Here is a 23,024-nt window from a genome sequence, read left to right as displayed (position 1 = left end):
ATATCGCAAGAAGTGTGGATGAAAGCCTTGTCAACATGAAGAATAATAACTACAGTTTCTACTATGGCACTGAAACTATAGAGTTAACCGCAACAGCTGCCATAGATTTGATTGTATGAAACAACCTTTTAGTGTCAGTAACAATGAGAATTTTTCAGACATGAACGATCACATTTAAATTCAGAATTTGACAAGAAACACATGGGAAAGAAAACGTTAAGCTATGTAACACCTTATTTAGACATCAATAAAAACCCTGTGTCCTTCATATTTACACAGTGGAGTCCTGTAATGAGGTAATGGAGCTGACATCATCACTGTCAGAGGGGTGAATACCAAATAAAGAAATTTACCTTGAGGCTGTAAGTCAAATCGGGGGTGCCGGTCAAAGTGCATGTTGTCTGCGTTCTCTGAATGGCAGCGTGAGTCACATGACTCACACAGGTGAAGGGGGCTTTTGCTATTCAGGTCTTGGCAGTCTGGGTGGTGGCAAACCTAGACAGAGAAACAAATACAGACGGGGATAAAGCAAAAGTCAGATCTACACAACTGCCAAGGAGACAAAGCATGTACATTAAAATACAAAAACAATTTAAAGGACTGGGCCGCAGTGAAAAGGGCAAAACAGTCACACACATTTAGAATAAACAGCTCCCAGCCTGACTATTGTTTCTGCCACAATTAAGTGACCACAGAGGCCGCCACGGGCATTCCTGAGGTTTGGTAACTCCCACCTTCCCACCATCTGTCCCCCTCTGTGGGACAACAACTAATTGACTTAAAGTCAGCTTTTCACCTCATGAGCTGATTTGGGACCAGCTCACCATGACATAATCCAAAATTGTATCCTGAGAGGTGAAACAATAAAACTGACCATAGGTCAGCAACTGGGATCCGTCCAGGCCACAGAGCTCCAAAAGCTCCACGGCTGAGGCCACATACAGCAGAAGGCTGCAGGATTAAGGATCTCTCTGTCTGTCTCGGCCCAGACATGTGCACCCCCTCTCCTGGCTCTCTCCCTCACCTCAACACCACGGGACTAGTCTATGTACATCTCACTCCACCCTGTGTCCCCCCTTCGCCGTAACCCACACCCAGCCTGCTCAGGAAGCGGGGACGTATGGGGAGATACAATGGAGGTCCCGCTAATGTACTTCCTGTCATTGTTTCCATGTACTCAGGAGGAGCAGTGTGTCTGTGCACGTGTGTGTAAATATGCACACAGCGGAGATCAGAGCGCAAGCTAGCCGGTCTTGCTTTCGTGTAAACAAGTATAGATGTAAAGTAAGCAGACACCATATCTATTATATAGGTCTGTTTTAGGTAACTGTATTGTTGGAGCACACTAATATGCACAGCCATGTCCTATATCTAAATACAACGGAGTTTAAAAGCAGTCAAGCACAGAGCTACAAATGTGTCTCCACAGACTTGGTACTCTACCGTCATGCTGTGCAGATGAGAGCTGGAGTCTTTGCATGTTGGCTCCATATCCATGCCAGGAGGCACCCAGGAACCCAATAAACATCCAACTAGCCACCTTACTCCACAACGCGGCCCTGTCAACCCACACTGACAGGCTGCCTTATTAATCCACTCCTCTCAATGTCTAGCCAGGTATAATCGCAGATTTTAAAGAGCAGGTCGCAGGACTGGTGGAGAGGACAGAACAGGGGAGGAAGGGGGGAGGGATAAGGTCAAGGGAGGGTGAGGAGTCCCAGTGAAGATATAAACCCAAGGCAGGAAGGAAGAATAAAAAGGTCCGTCCAGAAGCTTTTCAGAAGTACAAAGCCCCCCTAATCTTGCAGCCTAATTGGTGCCTGTGCTCTGTCAAAGCCATCTGACGGTCCTACAGAGATTAAACAGCCCTACTCTCCAAGCTCCGAGAGCCAGGGTCTTCTCTTCTTTCTTTATTCTCTCTTCCTTTCTTCTCTGTCCTCTGCCACCAGCAGTACAGACTCCTCCCTTCTTCTCATACACCCAGGGTCAGTATACCCAGGCAGAGCCCCAACCAGAGACAAGTTTTAAATAGAAAGAGACGGAGACAGGAGTCAGCGAGTGAGCTCTGAGACTAAACAAAATAAGAGGATGGAATAATAACCCCAAACTGTCTTTTAAAGCCGCTATAATCAATACTGGTCTAAGCAACTCTCTGAATAACTAATTATCATTCATTTTTGGAGACCAAATCAAAGCAAATGTTGACTATAAATGCTAATGATGCACTCCGTCTACCAGTATTGTGGTTTAGGTGTGTTCGCCATAGTAAAGGAGGACTGAGAAAAACACAAATGGATTAAGACATTTCTCAATCATTGCAGCTGATGACGTCAAGTTGCAGATACAGCAGACTGAAGCATCTCCCCTCCGGGCTGATTCACTGACCACCACCGAATGCTAGGCGACCACAAACAAGTCACAGGAATCTGTTACAACATCACCTGCTTACGCTTCTCTGAAGTCGATATCACAACGCCTGTACGCGCAATTTTGTACAGCCCAGTCAAATGTTCACTAACGCAGAGGTGGTAAATTCTCCGCGAGGTGGGAAGACGGACGGCCGGGCCGGAGACATGTGAGCGAATCAGATGCCATATTTAGACAATAGCCCGGATAGGTGAGCTTTCCTCACTGTCAAGTTGTGCCATTCGCATTCCTGAAAGCAGCTGAAAAAAAAAAATGTGTTGCCTCAGCCAAGATAAAGTAGAGCATCACAGGACTAAGAAAGGCTCTGGAAATGGAAAAATTCCTATGAACCTAGAAAAGCTTGTAATCTCACACTCAAAGTACAGCTACCTGAAGATATGAGCCTAACAGAGCTGTGGATATGTGCAGGAGAGATTTTTCCAATACTGAACATTCCTATCAATGAGAGGGATGATTAATAACTGGGTACGAGGTCGGCCTGACTTTCATTATACGGCCTTTCTGGGGCTGGATCAGTTTTCCCAACACAACAAGGAGGAGGAATAGGAGGAGTGTGAAGGTAACGGTGCGGGACAGCTGAGAGGAAGCCATGCGTGCCTCATACTACGAGTGTATGAATGCGTGCGACACTACATGTGTCATGTGAGTGTGTGTCGCGTGTGCCCCCTGCATGCCTGCTTTCAGATCTGCCCGGATTAGCAAGGTGGTCCGGGGGAGCATGACTGTAGATGAAAAAGCTGCACGCACACACACACACACACAAACACACAAACACACAAACACACACACACACACACACACACACACACACACACACACACACAGCCCCACCTTCATCTCCTCTCCCCGACAGCTGAGAACCCGCACACACACGTGTCACCTGCCTATGCACCGTCGTTTCCACACATCCTGCAAGTGCGCCACATCTCCCCCACCTACATAAATGGACTTCCTCACACAGGCATGTCCGCTCCAAGGTTGTGTCATCGATGAGCAGCACAACAGTCGCTCAGCTGTAATAAAGCCGTACTTGCTGCAAGGAAAATGATGGGTGTCTTCTGAGGTGAGTCAGGATTATGACCTTAACACTTAATCCTCCATACACGACACCTCACGGCTGGATCTAGACACTTTACAGCACATAGCGTACCCACTGCTAATGCTAAGAGTTTGATTTATTTCGGTACAGAACAGACTATTTCACACAGCCGACTCTAAAGACAATAAATAGGAGTAGAGTTATTTTAGGTTCAGATTCAAGCGTCTTAAACATGATTTATAATTAAGGACTGAGCTTGTGGGTTTAGAGCAACAGCCAGGCAGTTTAATTTGGCTGCTTTCACCTGACCACCATCACAATTTTGTCTCCTGAGGGCAATTTAAAATAAGTCTGGACAGCTTGCCACATCCTCGCGAGCCGGACAATCTGTTGGTAATAAGTCTTTGTGTACGGAATTATATGACGCACTGAGGGAAAGGCCGCAGATAAATTCAAACCCAGATTACAGACGTGACTCAGTGTGATAGGAGGCCCATCCATCACAGAGCTGCTTTGAAGAGATTCTGCTCAGTAATGCTCTTACCGGTTTTGCAAAAGCCAAAACTACACTCCTGTATGTACGTTTGCAAAATGACTGCATTCCCCCCCCCCCCCCCCCTCCTCCCCTCCAACCACACGCAGCCCTCCTCCGGAACAGCTTGTCCTGCCAGAGCACACCTAGCGCTTATGTAATATCACCGTGTGTGTTTGCATCACGTTTAAAGGAGGAGAAAACGGGGTATGTCAGCCGCAGGCTATGGATTCTCTCACAAAATGTACCCTATGAGCAGGTCTTGATTAATTTTTCCGGTTACCATCTCATCAGCTATGTCGTTGACACATTCACATAGCTTGCAAAGAAAAATGTAAATCTGCGCTACTCTAACTAGACTAACATTTTGTCCTCATCCTTTCCAGTCTTATCATTGGAGGCATTGGACAAACTCTCCTGAAGAGCAATTTTAAAGGTCTGTGCCATCTTGCAATCCAGACAACATCTAAAATAGGTTTAAATGTTATATAAAAATCGACCACCTGTAGAATAAGATTTCTTCCACGGAGATCAAATTTTGCACCAGGCAGTAAGTATTTAGTTTATTTCTGGTGCTAAGTTGGGCATTTTAACATGGACGTCCATGGGGCCAGCCTCAAGTTTACATCTGAGGAACTGCAGCATCATTTCTCAGGCCTGGACGTTTCCATCTGGTCTGAAGTCACAGTCAGAGTATAACAACCTTCCTGTTTTTTGTCTCTTGACATAATTAACACCACACTTACAAACTCTTTAAGGACTAATTGGTTGGTTTGGCAAACATATGTCTCCACCATTAAAGAGCACAGCCACTTCCCTGAGCGTTTCTGTGGGAAACATGAAGGACATTATCCATACAGTGGATGAAACATTCCCAAGAGGTCCATTAACTTCACAACAACAGCCAAAAAGTTAAGTTTGAAACTAATTGGCTACAGTTGCTTTAATATTTCTGTTATTTTACCAGATCAAAGCAGCCGCAGAAAATAACAAGCTCCGTTTTCTGCACAGATATTTCCTTTTGCATTAGATTACAAAAGCTGGACTAACAGTTTGGGTAGCTAACAGCGGGGTAACTCAATGTATGCAAAGGATGAAGCGGATGGCAATATCTTAATTTTCTTCACACATATTTTTAAATGGTGGAGAAAACCCTTAACATCCACCTCCACCGTTTCGACAGCTCGCAAACCTGTCAGTAGATTTGCACTTATAATGAGAACCACAAGAGGGCGCCACACATGTGGACACGTCTCCTGAACATCGTAAACACGAGCCTGTTTAAAGTTTGTATCAGGCTGGAAGTGCAAGTCTGTAGAGGTAGACTTTACTGTATGCACAACAACGCTTAAACTCACCGCATCGCACAGAAAAACAAACTGCCGAAGAATAAAAACAAATCTTATCTTTTATTGGCATATTGTGAAAACAGGAGTTCCCACACATTATGGCTCTTCTGTAACACACACACACACACACACACACACACACACACACACACACACACACACACAGCTGTTTGTCATGGAGGTGCCCACACCCATAGAGCAAACTCAACTCCGTCATTGTTCCGAGCGGCCATCATCGACCTCAACACACACACACACACACGCACGCACACAAACACACACACATTATAGAGCAAATCAAAGCTAACCTGAATCAACACACAACGCTTCATATTGCGGATAATGGATAATGCTGCTTGGTGAAGTTGAGCACAAAATGTATTGTTTGGGCCAATCTTCTGTCAGACTCTAAAATGTCTCACTGCACTTCAGTCTTTGTTGAGACTGTGGGTGACATCCAGCTACAGTGTGTTTAATTACATGGGCCAACTTTAATGCTCCCCATCACTCCACTCCCACAGAAAAAGGCTGCTTTAAGGTCCTGTCCTGACATGCAAGCTATCACTGATTTGGCAACTGGTAGATACTCTCCTCAGCACTAAGCTATGATAGCATTAACGCGGCTGTTCATCAGTCATGAGTGGTTGGAAAAGAAGGGCGAGGAGGAGTCCCACCCCCTCCCCCACCCCCACCTTGTCATTTCTCCATTACTTTTTCCGCACACGCAAAAGAAAAACACTCAAGTGCATCCCAATAAACACACCTACGCACACAAATGATTGGTTCGCACTAGAGCAGCAACAGTCATGCACAGTCTTGTTCTAACAGCACGACTGCAGTGAAGTCAGTCAGACATCCAGACAGACTTTGGTCGGACCAACTCACACTGTCTAGAAAGTCAAACTAATCAAAGATAACCCAAAACTTAGACACAAGCACACATCATCAGTGGTTCATAGTCTACGGCTGAAAGACAGACACCCACTGTCTCGTTTTCACAGTCAGATGTGAAAATGTGCTGACCCGTGTGCATACACCATTGCAGTACAATACAAAGTCCACAAACACAAACGTACCGTACGATGTATGAGGTACAGAAAGCTCAACTGGAAATATCTTGAAACAGATTTTGAACAAAACAAACACTTTAATATACATACAATTAGGATTTATTGCAGCACTGTTGTGTAAATGTCAATCCGTGAAGGCAACAAGAGCAACTCTATCCATACACAAGCAATATTTTTAGATCCCATTTGTTGCACTCAAAAACATTAGGTACGAGACGTGTACGAGACATGTACGAGACAGTTACCCTAGGCAACCAGAGCCTGGAACGTCCACTGGTGACCAATGGTTAGCTACAAAGAGGTGGACGACAAACTAAAAACTTTACATCACATGATGTTTACCTCCATAAAAAAAAGGAAAAACTGATCAAAGACCAGAGATGATTTTGACAGAACGGAGCTCATGCTACTGTTATACTAATATTGGAGTAGACGATCTAATTAGTTTGGACACTTAAGAAAGAAATGAAATAAAATGTAATTAACAGACACAGATATTAGGCCCAATAATAATTATTATTATATTTGCTGGGCCAGCATTTGAAAGCAGGAAAACAGAATTTCCTCAGTTGAGTATTATACTGTCTATTATAATACTATCATTATATTAATAACTCATTCAACTCCACACCCATCAGAATATGAGGTTCATCCCTCATGTTTGTGTACTGAGACGATGTCAGGTACTTTCTCTCCAGCCTCTTACCATCCTGCTTGCAGCTGTCCTGTAAGGACTATACTTATAAGCTAAAAATACAATATCAGCTACTGCAGTAGGAATGATGGATTGTCAGAGAAAAAGTTTAAAGAGTCAAATGCCTGTAGAACAAGTGTGTGCTTTTCATCAAGCGGCGCTGACAGAGACCAAGGCAGGTCAAATTCAGCTGCACGCCTTTTTGGCTACCCAGCCAGTTGTCCTTGTCCTCCTGGGAGCAGAGCAACCCCACAGAGCCCCCCTTGTATTCTGGAGAGGGCCTACTTTCCTAAACACTACACTGGGTTGCCATTAGCCGGGACCCAGTAGGTGGGATTGAAAACAGCCCAGCGTAAGGTTGCGGGAGATCAAAGCGAGAGCCTAGGCAGGCCTGGCCCGGGACCGATTTATTTTTCAATAAATAAACGATGCATCTGTTGAGGAGTGGCATGAGAGAGAGCCACCACCGCTCGCTCGCTTTCTTCTGCTGCCATCTGTCCTCTGGCTGGACGAGGAGGTGGCGGGTTAGAACCAGGGTTCTGTGGGTTTTACTGCGGCCCTTATGCAACAAGACTGCCCGCCTGTCTGCATGCCTGTTCCCTATTAACCGACTCTCCCTCACTGTGGTACAGTGCAGTCCTGACGCCTCGCACACATATGGATTTACTCAAACAGAGGCACTTGTTGTGCTTCATCCTTCCAGAGCATGGGTGTGTGTGTGACTCTGTGTGTGTGTGACTCAGTGTATGTGTATACGTGTGTATTATCCAAACATGTGTTAAGTACGTTCATAAAAGGAGCCGCAGTGATAAATTATGGTGATAGTATTCATTCACTAGCAGGCTTCAAATGTAAGAAGGAGGGGTGTTTAACAATGGCCGTGTTTAACAATGGCCGTATTTAACAATGGCCGTATTTCAAGGCCGATATCTGCAGGGGAAAACAAAACAAAGAATGCAGGAGTGTGAAATGATTAATATTAAACCAAGTGATACTCTGAAAGGTTTTGGAACAAGTCATTACAACTTATTTTACTTCATCTTAGATACTTTTCCTACCCCTGACAAGTTTACCATGACCGTAAGTGTGAATTACGATCTCTGGAAAGGACAAACGCCATATTATGCACACGATGACAAAATACAATGTGGTATATTAGACTGAGTCTAAGGCCCCAGACACAACTCGTCATCAAAGAACTATCATCAACAAAAGCAGATTGTGACATTGCCTCATGACGTCTGTATCTGGATTAAAAGTTGGACTTGAATACACAACAAACGTTGCACCAAACCAACAGCCAGCTAGCGCCTAGATTTTGCAACTGTATGAGAGGACATTACTCTCCATACCTGCAGGTGGCGGTAGTGTGTATTCGTCATTCAAAAGGAGGAGAAGCAATAAACTGACATACAGTGTTGGCCTCTCCTGAATCACGCTGATCAGTTGGTCAATAGTTTACTCATTTTAGATCAGGGGTGTCAAACATATGGCCCGGGGGCAAAAACAGGCCCGCCAGAGTGACCAATCCGCCCCCTGGATGAATTTGCAAAGTGCGATAAAGTGCCACATAAGTGACTGCTATTCCTAGTTTGTCCACTAGTCTGACCTGCTCTAGATGACCATGTTGTTGTGACAATATTTGTGTATTGCTGAATCGTATAAAAGGGCATCGACTAGTGCCAACAGTGCTGGACACAATCCAAAAGTGTCCAGTTTTGTCTGTGACGATTCACAATACATCTAAAAACAATGCTAAATATAAGGGCAACTTGGATAGTTGAGTTTTAATGTAGACGGTTGCCCACTCATCCATGCGGCTTCTTCAGTACAGAAGTGAGGAAGCACAAGCACCATTTAATCCATTTCTTGCACTTGTGATATAGAATAATGTTCTCATCAGAGCTCCATATTCAGGCTTGACCGACCTGCTGTACCTAGATACTGTTGCTGATCTTTAAATATGATGACTGCTGTTCAGGGCGAACAGTTTAGTCAGTGGTCAATTATCAAACACTTTGTGTGGAGATAAAAATAGAAAGGAGTGCAGTAATATTGGTAATGATCCAACACAGGAATACAGCATATCCAAGCTGAAGCAGGATGTCTGTAAACGCTGGTGGATGTTTACAACAGTTTCGGTAACCGCATGGTAATGGTTCTCGCTTGTTCTCTCCTTAGAAAAAGTTTGTACGATCACTTGACCAGTTGTGTTTCTGAGCCCCAGGACATTCACCAACATCCCACAGAAAGCACATCATGTCCAGCCTGTCAGATTTATTTGTGTGACCTATTTGTGTGTGTTTTTACCGTATTTTAACACCTGGTAGATTACAGTAAATGTACACAGTGTCTCATAACGTCATCCTCCTCTGCACAGTGACACATGATGGAGGAGGAGTGTTTTTTTTCCCGGGTTACAAGTAAACTTTCACAAGAAGTTTTCCAATTGCATATTGCTAACGCATCAGTACTGTTTTGACATTCATACAGCAAGAAAGCGGATTTAAATATTCCAAAAACAATTTATATTACCTCTTCTGGCAATATACATGCAAATGCAAGGGTGCTGACTCAAACTACTGTGGACGGCGATGCACTTTATGTAACATTTCCTTTATCTTTTCTTTCTTTTTTCACTATCACATAGAGCAGAGCGCTATACAAACAATCCAAAGGCAAAATCAGATATTGCCCTAAGGTCCATCTGTCTGCACACAGGAAAGCAATTGCCACAGAAAAGTAACTCAGGAACAAACATGCTCACAGGAAATACTGTAACTCCTTTTTTGAAAAGTAGTCCATGCATTCCAGACGAAGGTATGTTTCAACATGCAGCGAAAATATCAACTCCTCATTTTTCACAACTCATTTTCCTACTGAAGGACTGGATACAGACCCTTCTTCCAACCCAGCGGAACAATTACCAGCAACAAGACATCTTAACTGCTTCATATGTTTAGAGGAAGGCTAAAGTGAGAGCTAAACACATTAAAATGTTGTTTGTTTTCAGGCAGACTTCAGCGGAAACACTACTGACCCCAACCCCTGCAGCACACTCAAATATTTACATGACACCCAAATGACACATGCCACTGTCACAGTGTCGTCACAGGGGAAAATAACCCACTCGAGCTTCTCTCTTGAGGACAGAAACACCATTAAATCCTCGTGGAACTAAACAAAGCAAGGGTCGACACCATTCAGCTGAGGATGATCAACACAACACACATGAGAATAACAGCACTCACCGGCAGCTGCTCTCTTTCCCTTCAACAAAGTCAAGTGTACAGAGTGCTGTCTCAGGCAACGTTGGCTGGACTATGACGCAATCAGCCTTCCTATCCACAGCTTCAGGGCAGGAGAAGAAGGAGAGATAGACAGGAGGGCGGTGAACAAGACCAAAAAAGGAGGAAGTAAGAAGGGCGAAAAAAAAAAGGAAAGGAACTGGGTATTCCAAGTCAAATCAGAACTACCGCTGATTTGGGCGCAAGCTGTTCCAAATATGACTTGGAAATTGATCATTTGGAAACCACTTCCAATTTGGAATATGGAAAAGCAGAGAACACTGGTGCGTGCCAGGGGGTACGCTACTCTGTTGATATAAGAAGCAGATGTGAAATATGCAGACATAGGAGGAAAACAGACTTGAAGAGGTGGTCTGTGCAAATGTGAGCACATGCTCTCTTCACAGCTCCACACCAGGCAGAAAAAAGACAAAAATGAAACCATCAGTGATGGTCTGTATATGGACCGAAGATTTTCCTTCTTATTCTTGTAGTTAACCTGCCACCTTTCACCATCAGCTGACTGGTTAATTGTTAAAATAGGCTTAGTTCTATTGTACTTAACAGGCAATGAATGAAAACTGAAAGAACACAAGCTAAAACAGGATGTTTCTAGACGCAACACACCTTATTTAACACATCTTAATAAATAGAAATCATTTCTTGGTAGAATCTGAGAGGAACTTTCCTTACATTAAATTTACTTGCCATAGATAAACTCCGCTTCCCAGAAGAAGTAACCTCTTTGACGTTCAGCAGAAGAAGTGATCAATATCTCCCAGGTCCAAAGGACAGCAGGTATTGAAAGTTTTAGTCCCAGCCGGAATCGAACCTGCTCTGTACTTTATGTGTTTCTGAGTTCCTAAAATAATCCCGAGCTTCAGGGTGAACACACCAGGCGCAGTTAATGTGACAGACGGCGGGATCGAAACAACGTGACAGAGCTGGGAGGCTCACTCTGTTTACTACTGCAGTCTACTGGTAAGACACACGGAGACCCAGACAGAAATAATCAACCCCGCCCATCTTCTGTATCACACTCCTACGAGCTCACACACATCCACGGCTGACTCATGTAAACCAACACTGACACTAAATGCTTTCTTCTGAAAATTGCGTTTTCTGGGAGAGCCAAAAAGAAAAAAAGAAAAAAAAAAAACTTCTTACAGATGCAGATCGAAATTAGTTAACAATCGTCAAAAGGTTTCTTATACACGTCTGAGCTCAAGTCTCCAGCCTGATTTAGGGCTTCATATAACCTTTGACCCTTCAAGGACAGGAGGTCAAATGAGGGAGTTCAGCTTGGTTCCTCTTTAAAGTGCTGATCAGGGGAAAGAATATGAGTAAATCTGTCAACATTCACAGTTTTCTAAAACCCTGTTCATTACGCCCTCTCTTAAGCCTGAATCAGTTCTGAAAAAAGAAAATCATGAGTCAGTGATGGAAGAAATCAGGCGATCCATGTGTGAAGTGGTGAAGAATTAAGACCATATAGTTCCTAATTGTTTCATGTTAATTCACTTATTTTTTTCAAAGTCAGTTTAATCACAAGCTCATTCATCAAATTACTCTTCTCCTGTGAAAACACCGGCACAAGGTCTACTGTTCCTTCGTCAGCTTTGACAAAAAGAACTCATATGGCCTGGAGACACATTTGTTACAGAAAACGCATAGAGTAGCTGATTAAAAATATAATTAATTGGGAGTTAAGAATCTCAGCATTTTCTGGATCCAGTCTCTTAAATTACAGGATTTGCTGCTTGTTTTCACCACATATGATAAGAAATTGATTGTGCTTTGCTTTTGAGCTGTTTGTCGGATAAAACCAGCAACTTACAGACATCACTTTGGGCACTGATAAATTGTAACGGGCATTTTTCAGATTTAATTGAGAAGATAATCTGCCCATTATTGCACAACAACTTGGAAGTGTGTGGAGTTTGAAAGATACGGGTGCTTGCCAGAGTCTGGGAGGCAGGGAGGTTACGAAGACACGGTTTTCAAATGCATTATGGTAGAAGTGGAATTAATATGTTTTGCAATTCAGATCTAAAAATCTGACCAGTTTGTCACAAGTTTTATATAATCATAAACTGGATTATTTTTTGTTTTGAGCTGCTGGCCGCAAGCTTGGACTGTGAGACACAATGACGTTTTATTGGCTAAACAAATGATCAATAGTCTTAATGAAAGTAGTCATTCGTTGCATCCCTAGTGTGATGCAGGCTGTGTGGGCGAGAACAGCTTAGTGTGGTGTAACAGCGAGTATGATTTATAGCCTAAATGTCCTGTTACAGTCTGTTGCACTGACCACAAACACTCAACTCTCTGTTCTTTTGTCATTCAGGTTAATCCGAGATGAGCTGCGTTTAAATCCCCCACAATTAGCTAGCTCACAAAAAAACAGTTCGGACCCCCGAGGCAGGGGGCCACATGCTCGGAGCAAGAGAAGTGTGGGGGGTGGGTAGGTCTTAATACCCGAACCCCACCTCTTCTTGTCCTGCGTCTTCAAAACAAGGCGACCTGTTGAATCCTCGTCTGCCCCGCTACCCCCCACTGTCAGTTTTAATTAGGGGATGCTATATTTAAAAGAGTGGACAGCAGCGATGCAATTACCCTGAAGGATTAGACCCCAATGGCACTGCCATTATTGGAGGCAGAGATGGGGGTTGGTGAACATGAGTGACCTTCCCTTGATGCCTGACCTTAGCATTAACCCCTCAATGACCACAAGCTCAGACTTTTTCTAGTCTTCAATGGAGCGGTTCAATAAAGGGGGAAAACAAAGGGGAAATGTGAGCATTAAGATAACAAGGATGAGCGAGCCGGAGTGAGGAAAAGATGCGTGGAAGTTTTTCACCCGTGATCCTGCTGGAAGTTCCATGGTTTCGTGGCGGTCTTCAGTTGATAGCAATTTAGGGAGCAAGCGTTACATGCTGCCACAGCCATAATAACACATTTTAAATTGGAGATTTCAAAGCTCATTATCGCCTCTCTAACTAAGCTGTTCAGGCTGCCACTCTGAAAACATTTAAGCAGCGGTTGTTTATGTCCTCCTAACACTCGGAACCAACAATTAGTGGGGTTTGCCTTGAGAAGAGTCTTCAGTCGGAATTGGTGGGGGGGAGGCCTTCTCCTAAGTCTTTGAACCCTGGCTAAACTGGTCAACACACACAAGGCCGTTTCCATTAGCGCATCAGCCAGGTACCCTCTTCCTGTTATTCTCCTGTCTGTTGTGACGCAGCTTCCTGACTGGGATGCTCCTGGGGGGTTAAACTGCCGTCACAGGTTCACCCCCTTTCTAGTGTTTGTATTCCTGAGTAGAGACTGTACAGACGGGGACGCATACATCAGTGTCCAGCTTGTTTGTCATGGCTGGATTCCTTTCTACTAACCCTGATGGACAGCCTTGTGCATTGTCCAACGTAAACTGTCCGTTGGTCAGTCAATCAGTCATCACAGCCATGTGTCGGGGCCTGCATGGTGTCAGAAAAGGACTACCAGAAACAATAACGACAGGAAACAATCATGTGAAGGACACTAGCCGTCTTTCCTTCACAAAATCCTAAACAATTCAACGGGTCACACAAAGAAAACAGGTCATCCTTGTAAACTGTCTTTCACTTTCACAATGGGGAAATCTGCAGTGTCACAGGAGCACACAGTCCAAAGGACAGTGCACACATTAGATAAAAAAAAAAAAGTAAAACACCAAATAATACAAAAAGTAGGAAATCAAACACAATAGTAGTTATACATATGTGGTCTACTTGGAGCAGGCTTGGTTGTACAGCCTCTACGCAGCAGGAAGGAAGGACCTGGTGGTAACGCTCCTTCACACAGCGAGGGTGAAGTAGTCGGCTGCTGAAGGTGCTGCCCAGTGCTGTTATAGCCCCATAGAGGGGGTGGGACTGGTTTTCTATCAGGTATGACAGCTTTGCTTTCATTCTCTGATCACCTACCACCTCCAGCTCAAGGGGGCTCACCAGAACAGAGCCGGACCTCTTCACCAGTCTGTTCAGTCTCTTCTTGTCTGCCGCTGAGATGCTACTGCTACAGCTAACCACTCCCCTTGTTAGGATGCTTCAGCTAAAAGTGATGAAATACGTTTTCCAGGTTCTGTTTTTCTTTTGACTGGAATTGCCATCTTAACAGAGTATTTCTTACTGGCTTCTCCAGGAAGTTCAGGTGACTGTGGTCTGAGTCATAGTTATCATTCTCTTCTCTGGAATAACCCATCCTAATGTTGAAAGAGTTGAAACATAAAGCCAGGTGGAAGACCTACTGGTCTACCTGGTGGTCCACAGCTGATCAGGCCTGCATGTGTCTTCATACAAGAAAGAGCTGCCGTAGCCACACCACAACAGACTCACTCCAAAGGAGGGAAATGTCCACACAACCACAGGTCTGAGTAATGACCCAACACAGAGCAGACATTTCTGTCTTCTCTCAACGCAAAAGCTGAGCAAGACGGATGATTCTTTTCCACGGAGTAAAATTGTTTACTAGATGTCTGATCGGCCTACGTCACAAGTTTATCAATGCATCAAAGATGTGAAGTAACCTAATGTTGTGTTTAGAAAAATAAATACACGTCATGCGGATTGGTCAATCATTTCAACCTGATTCACAGTGAATCACACAGTGATCTAAGTTGGTTTAATTTTTTCAATTTTGCGCTGCTCATAGACGCATACTCAAGCACTGGGGAAGTGTGATGTGGGCCAGATATAAACCACTTGCACATTTTGAAATCCATCAAACTTTGGAGTGTGTAAATACAAGTCCATGCGCCTTGTAGAGCTAGAGTACAGGAGATGATAACAGGGTGAGCATGAGAAGAACTAATGAAATTAATGCTTCATTATCCGCACTAAATATTACCTGTAGACTATATAAACAAGTTTTGTTGGGAACGTTTTTGTTTATGTTCTGTGATACTTACCAAAGCCCAGATGTATTGGAGCACAGACCTTTTCTAGACAGGAGGTCCATCAGAATGCAAACGTGTGATGGACAGGACATTAAACATACTTTACCCCACTGGTTCATTCATACAACGTTTGTGCCCAGTCCCATTAAGCACGTGCAAGAACAAAGCAGGTAATTCGCAATGAGCAAGTGGGTGTATTGATGTGCAATCAATCCTTGCTCTTGCATGCTCTACCAAAGTGCCACTCCTTACTAAACTAAGGAGGGCGATTGGAGTTTCCAGTTGGTGTGAATGTGACAAATGCCTATAGTAAAATGGCATCCTGTAAATATAGCAACATTGTCTGTAAAGAAATTGGATTCATTTGTGGTAATGTATCAAATCTGCAGTTCTACAAAGCATCTGGGTGTGAATGTGTTTGTCTGCGAATGTGACGCAGGGGATAAAACGCTGGAAAAGAACGTGCACACTCACCCTTCCTTTAATAAACAAATTAACACTAGAGTTCCTCAATGGTCGGTTTCATGTTGAAATGTGATTAGGTAACTTTTCCTCAGCTCCCCTAAAGTCCAGAAGACTCCGGAGTCGTCAAAGCATTTCAGATTTCCATTAGCGGGCTTGCATTACTTCATAAAGTAAACTTTCCAAGATCTTTACTGTTATAGCTGAGGTCACATCCTTTCACATTTTTTCCCTGAAAACCAATTTAAAGTCTCTGTAGTCTGCAAATCAGTTGACTTACTTCTCTGTACTGTAAGTGAATCATCGCAGGCTGGAGGACGAACTAAAATCAGGCATGTGGTAAGTTGTTAAGAGTAACTGTACAAAACGTAGGACTTAATCCATCTCTACCAGGAAAAGGCACCTTCTGTAATACCGTGCAGCCTTCAGCCCCTTGACAGATACAGAAAGTGGGCATTCAGCCAAATGAGTGTGTTTACTTAGCAGCCTTAGCAGGTCTCCGTCACTGTCAGTTAGGTGAGATTTTTCGACCGAGCAGATCAGTGGAACTGAAAGCAAGTCTAAGTCAGTGTCCGTCTGTATTTGTATATGTGCATAGATGAAAAGAAAAATAGTCTGTCAACTATAAAACAGGCTCAGTGAGTCAACCGAGGGTATTCTTTATGAGGTACATGACAGGGGTCTGTGCTAGTCTGACTAATATATTAATTCCCCGAAAACATCAGCAAAGGATTACTCATAATACGTGAGTGAATGCGGATAAAAGAGAGGGAGGACAAAAGAGAAAACGGAAGACAACCAAAAACACAATGAGGATGACACACGTCATATATCTATTCAAAAGTCAAATTCATTTAAAAGAATATTAATAGAATTGTCAATAGGATAGGCATATCCACTACTGTTAGTTGGGTTATCGAGATAAACAGCTGGTGGTGACAATTCTCCAGTGCTCATATAAGTCATGACGTATTACTAAGACTGTTTCCACTGCACTTTGTACATATTTCGTTTTTGAACCGTACAAAGGTGCACTGAAAGTGATGGATGAAAGTGCGTTTACAGAAACCAAGCCAGGCGACATTTACTCATCCTCTCGGTCTCTGCCAAAACCCCAACTTTCCTCACAGTATCCCTGTGCTTCCAGCTGTTTAGACAGGGAGGGGCCCGTTGCCAAGGCAACCCACACCTTGCGAGTCATCTTGTCTGGTCCTGTCAAAGCTGAGGGAGGGAGGGAAATGAAGGAGACTGGGATCAGAGCAAAGGAGGAGGAGCAAGCGATTGGGGATAATAAGCTCCTCTATGTGGGAGTCTCGATCCAGGGAGCAAGCTCAGACTGGCATAAAGTGCTAACCAGCGTAATCTGAAATGAATCCCGCCACCTCGGCCAAGAACTAACTCTGGATTGAACATCATCTGTCTGTAGGACACCTGCAGGCTGATTTCAAATCCCTCTGACTTAAAGAAGCCCACAGTAAAGTACCCAAACACTCCAGCTAAAACCTCTTGGAAGCACATGTGTCGGACCATCTAAAACCCTTTTAGTAACCTTTGAACGCTGTAGTGTAATGTGGTGACAAAGCTGAGCTACAGCCATACAAGCACAGGGTGACACCTGGTGTGACTTCAGTAAATGATGGTGCCTGTGAACTAATTTCGGTAAAGGCCAGTCATGCTGCGACTAGAACAGACGCAGTCCCATGGTGGGACTGATACATGGCAGAGGAGACTAAAAAGCAGGCAGGAATAAAGTGGTTTAAAAGCAGCGCACGACCGGCATAAGTTTCTTTCTCTGACTGTGTTTGTGCCTGCTCTGTGCTCTGTTGCCAAGCCACTGGCATATAAAAGACTCCATTCTGAATACTTTCAAAAACTCTTAATGTGAAATATAAAAGTTTGATTTTTTTTTTCCCATTTTCTAAGTAGAAATTCTTTCTTTGATGTGCCTAAATCGGTTTAGTGGGTGGAGTGGGTGAAAGTCGAAGGATATATTTATGTTCAAATTCTTCCAAAAATGTGCTCTCACGACTTAGTGCCGACTGAGTGAGGAGAATAAACAGCAGAGTGAGTCCTGGAGGTCACGGTTGCTATGACATTGCCCCCTGCTGTTTAAAGCTTGTTACACACAACACATGTGTAACTATTGAGCAACAGGCATGGGACTGAGATAAACGAGAACTTGCATCAAAAACTCTTACGCTTCACAATAAAATGTATTTTTCACAGTCTGGAGATGACAAAATGACCATGACTCATCTGTTTGGTGTTATTATTCACACATCAAAATGATAAAACGATAAGAAATTTCAGGAATTGTGACATCTCGGCCTATACCTCTTAACAGGAAGGTACGCTGGGGGTCAAGCAATGAAAGATGCAACACAGATCCACCATGATGCAACGATGTGAGATCTGAAACCTACTGACTCGTGAAAATGTCAAGTTCTCCATGAATGCCTTTCATTCAACACCAAATACTATTAATTATACAGGCTTTTTTATGAAACGTATTATAAACTTATGTCATTGCTATAGGGTCATTGCTATGTCTTAAAATTGAGTAATCAAATGAAATGAATATTTTATTTTAACAACATATAAATACATGTACATGAATACAGCTGAATGATCGCCTTATACGATAGTTCAGGGGTGTACACACTAGAAGCGACTGGCATCAATGTGACAAGAGACCAGGGAATTGGTCGACGAGTGAATTTCTTTAAACGTGAACAATGCTTGTCCTTCAGCTCTACAGAGCTTCTCTTTCAGCTCACTGTTTTGGATTTACAGTCTTCATCTTTACTGTTGTGATCACGCTCACTGCTCTCATTGCCATTGTCTGTCAGCCAGCTGTTCCAACTCTAATAAAGTGACTGTACAACTCTTTATGTGTTTTACTGTTATTTTGCCCCTCAAGGGTCCAAACCAATCATCTGATGCAGGTCTAATTTCTTCCATCTGAAGATCCTCGATTAACCTTAAATGTATCTTTAATCAAATGGTTTGAGGAACGTGAAAACTGTCGCAGAATGACAATTGGAATCACTGTTGATATTCATCTTATTAGAGTTAGAAATGCTGCCCACCCTGTATCTGCTGTCAACCTGTCCCAGTCCACACTGGGACACAAGTCTAATCTCCTTACATAAGCACATCAACCCTGACCCTGACCAAGGAGAAAGCCTTCTGCCTCTTTCATAGCTCTGCACACAAATCTCGACAACAGGAGAGACTTTGTCATGAGAGAGGGACCAGATAGTCTCAAGTGATTTCTCTTTCAGGAAAAAGTGGATTCTGGAGACTCACTAAAGCGGGGGGCAGGGAGAGAAAGCAAGGATAGGTCAGGTTAAGCACTTTGGCTCTCTTCGTCTTCCCCCAACTTTATTATTCTCAGTTGCCATGGAGAAAAACTATATATAACGATCTCTCTCTCTCTGTATGCTGTCTGAATTCAACATCTTTTCTATTTGTCATCTTCCCTTTCTATTGTTTCCACAGAGGGGACAGCCGGAGACAATATCTCGATTCAATGGGAAAATCCGTCTAATGCCCAGCTCTAATGGCAGGAGGGAGACGTCGAGGCAGAGCAGACAAACCAAAACAATCCAGACCGACCGACAGACCAGACACTATGTCGGTTTCCCTCGGTCTTCTGGCCAAACTCCCATTTTTCAGAAACCAGTGGCTTCAAAGGAATAATTCATTTCACAGTCTGGTGGCCAGACACAGGGCCCCGAGACTCACGCCCCTTTTAACACCTAAAAGAAGAAAAGGAGCCTTGCCACTCTGCTTCACCTTTCACAGTGCTGTAGTACAACAGTTTGAAAAGCAGTATGATGAGTTTAAAGCACTGGCCAAGTAAACACATAGTAAGTCTAGCAAAGTACTGCATTGTTTGTAATTCCCCTCAGAATTACACACAAAGGCCTTTTCTTATCAGACGTCCCCGTCAGCGAGACGCCATTATTCGTCTATTCTTTCCAAAACCATTACAAATCAGTGCTGCAAAAATGAAAGCATCTGAGGCTGAGCTTAGGAACAAATACAACTTGGTTTGGGTTACAATCATGGTTTGAGTCGAGTACTTGGAGGTTAAAATTGCCACTCTCTTAATGTAAGAGGACTTCTGTCATGATGGTTAAAATCATAACCTAATGGTTAAGGATAGAGAAACCAACCATCATGGTCGTGGTTGAAAGAAACCAATCTGACTGTCAGTAGGAAGTGGGAGACAAACAGCGGTCTCACATATCAGGAAGGCGTTTTACTGTCCCCTCCATCCACTCCAAACTCCTCCTTTTCTTGACTTTGCTAGCGTATAACATGGGACTATTTTCTCGTGTCTGTCAAAGGTTCCAGTCAGCAGTCTTTAAGCTTAGTATAAAATTAGCAGAGAAACAGCTTACGCTAACCTTACTGTGCCCAAACGTGGCAATATGCACCTAGCAGAATTTAAATAATCAATGCAAAAATAAAACTTGTTTTAATGGGCTTTTCTTGGCTAGGAGCTGGTTGTCAGGAACCAGCAGACTCAGTTGCATTTTACACATCTGTCGGGTGGATTTTGTTACATTTGGACGAGGCAAACCGTTTCCTACCATTAAGCTAACTGCCTGCTGGCTGTAACCCCATATTTTAATTTTAATCTAACTCTCACTCAGAAAGCGAATAAGCATCACTCAAAAAGTAGGTCTCTAAATCCAGGAAAGAAAACGTGAATTAAAGCCGCTGTGTGACATAACGGTAAACCTGTTGGCTGTTCTTGAAGCTTGCCCAGTATAGGCCCTTACCTTAGAGGCCCTCCGGCGGTCAGGACACTCAGGGTGCTGGCACACCACCCCGTCCTCTTCCTGGACGGGCTTGTCATCTGAAACAGAACACAGAACACAAAGGTCAATTTGACATCTCTCTTTATCACTAAAACACCAAACCAGCCACCCAGGCTGCTGCATGTCCATTAACACACCTTTCCTGGTAAAGCTGTAAAAACATATTGTAGACACCAATACGAAAGTCAGAGCCTGTGTTTATATAAGGATGGAAGAAAAAAGGAAAAAAAGAGTGACTATGAGTACAAGAAACACTCTCATATAGTAACAGAGGCTGAGGAGTAATAAAATGAAAAAAAAGACCAGTCTAGTTAAAGAGATTTCTTGAAGAAAAGGTAAACAGAGGGAAGAGGGTGGGGTTTGTTTTTGAGAGGAGATCAGAGAGAACTGAATAACGACCAAAGAAACAGGAAGAAAATAGAGCAAATGAGAGGAAGGCCCATTCTGGTTTTTGTACGAAAGTGCACTCATCGTGGGTAAGCTCGCTGCACTCCACTGCACAATAACAAATCAAGGTTGTCAAATAAACCTCTAAAATCTACTTGACTGGTAGGCCAGTGCTACATTGAGGGGATGATAAAAGGCAGCGTTTACATCTCCATCTTCCACATGTACACACACGATAAAGATATCCTAACAGAGACCCCGAGCGCACCAATATTTATCGGCCTGCCTAATGAGAAAAACACAGAACACACGTGCGAGAAGAAAAAAGAAAGTAAGATCAAGGAAGGGAAGCAGAGAGGGGGGGAGGTGGGATAGATCGTAAAGGTGCTTGTTGCAAAAAGTCTCCAATTTCCAAGAACGACAGGAGTTTGGAGCAAAGCCTTTCCAGCAATCTTGGATAACCTGTTCATTGTAATGTCATAAATGAAATAGCACTATTAAATCATCAGTACCAGACAAGGCCAGCTTCAAACAATAATTTGTCATCATAAATGAACTGCTAAAAGTGCTGAAGTCCTGCCCTGAGCTGGGGCACGGAAACAAATCACCTTGAGTCATCCACTTGGCTACAGCTAAAGTCGCAGGTCACGGGTGCTTGTGGGGAAGAGGGAAAAACACTATAATTGGTGCATACCACAGAGCCAGAGGCTTCCCCACTGGGAAGGGAAGGGTCAACCTGTCTACAATGAATATGCTCAATGTCAGTAAAAACAAGAGTGTACAACCACGTTAGCAACTCTGATGAGAGCTTGGAGCTGAATGCCAACAGTCACATACTGATACAAGGTCCACTTTAATCACCATCTAAGGTTAATGTAAGAATTAGGGGTGGGACTCGATTAAAAAAAAAAAATCAAATTAATTACAGGCTTTGTAATTAATTAATCTCGATTAATCACATTTTAATCGCACAAGAATATTTGCCCCAAAAAGCAACATTTTTCAAATTAAATGGATTTTAGTGGACGGCTGAATCAAATAATAGACACAGACATGAATACTGTAAACTCAAGCTCTTTTAATGTCTGGAAAATGCATTTAATTGCATTTCAATTCAAAACAGTAGAAAAAGAAAGAAAATATCCCTGACCAAAACTGAACAGACCTGAAGTTAAAGTGGCATTTTAAGTACTTTAAGTACTTTTTCAAAACTGTACTGGCTTTAAATGGTTTAAAAAAATAAATAAAAAAGTTTGGGCTGCCGACACATCTTGTCCATACTCAGACCAGGACTGCTAGCGCCAACAGCTCCGGCGGTTCCTGTGCTCACTGCAACATGCTCTGTATTTAGATGGCACCGTAGGGTTGAAGTGCTTCGGCGGTATGCAGACTCTTTGCATACCACTTTGTGATCGTTTTTGGCATAATTTGACAACTGAAATTGCTGAGACTGTAAAGGAAGGAGTAAAGGGATAAAGGGATGTAACACAGGACAGATCCCTGGCAGGAATTCAACTGTGAATATTGATGTTACGTGGTACTAACCATTCAAATATAGTTTTTAACCTTGAGATATAGGACAACTTGATTAAATTGCAATTTTGACCTGATGATGCATTGGATGAAAAAGGATATCTTCAAAATTAACTGCATTCCCCTTGAGGAATGGACATGAAGGACATGAATGGACATGAAAGTAATTTCATGCCAATCCATCCAGTGGTTATCAAGATATTTAACTGAAAACCATTTTTCATGTCTTTGTAGTGCTAGAGAAAGTCCTCATAGTCATTAGAGGTCATCCTCTGGAGACCATGAAGCCCTGTATATATTTCCATTCAAATTCATCTAATAATTGCTGAGCTATTTCAGTCTGGAGCAAAATGGTGAACAAAACTGATTGAGATCTACGCAGTCATAAAAAAGCTCTCTTGAACTTTCGGCAATCCAATCGAGGCAGAGTGTATTTTGTCAAACTTCCACCACCTTCCGGGAAAACAGAAAAAAGCAGA

At 43.2% G+C, this 23,024-nt stretch overlaps 1 protein-coding gene across 4 annotated transcripts in view; it reads right to left on the bottom strand.

The window, feature by feature from the left end:
* plekhg5b (pleckstrin homology domain containing, family G (with RhoGef domain) member 5b) overlaps positions 1–23,024 on the bottom strand; it is a gene marked incomplete at its 3' end in the record, with an annotated part of 63,917 nt that overhangs the window by 22,511 nt on the left and 18,382 nt on the right. For 2 of the 4 annotated variants that reach the window (XM_084553394.1, XM_084553395.1), the window contains exons 2-3: positions 20,587–20,663; positions 354–495 (exon numbers count right to left, since the gene is read on the bottom strand). In XM_084553394.1, coding sequence (XP_084409520.1) covers positions 354–495; positions 20,587–20,663 — 219 coding nt within the window. Of the gene's footprint in view, positions 1–353; positions 496–10,362; positions 10,539–11,091; positions 11,359–20,586; positions 20,664–23,024 lie in introns of those variants that run through there. The other 2 variants (XM_084553396.1, XM_084553397.1) reach the window with 2 other exon arrangements.

Source organism: Chelon labrosus (assembly GCF_963514085.1).
Source record: "Chelon labrosus genome assembly, chromosome: 10".
NCBI lineage: Eukaryota > Metazoa > Chordata > Actinopteri > Mugiliformes > Mugilidae > Chelon > Chelon labrosus.
The sequence above is the reverse complement of the archived record's forward strand: the minus strand, read 5'-3'. Positions and strand labels throughout refer to the sequence as shown.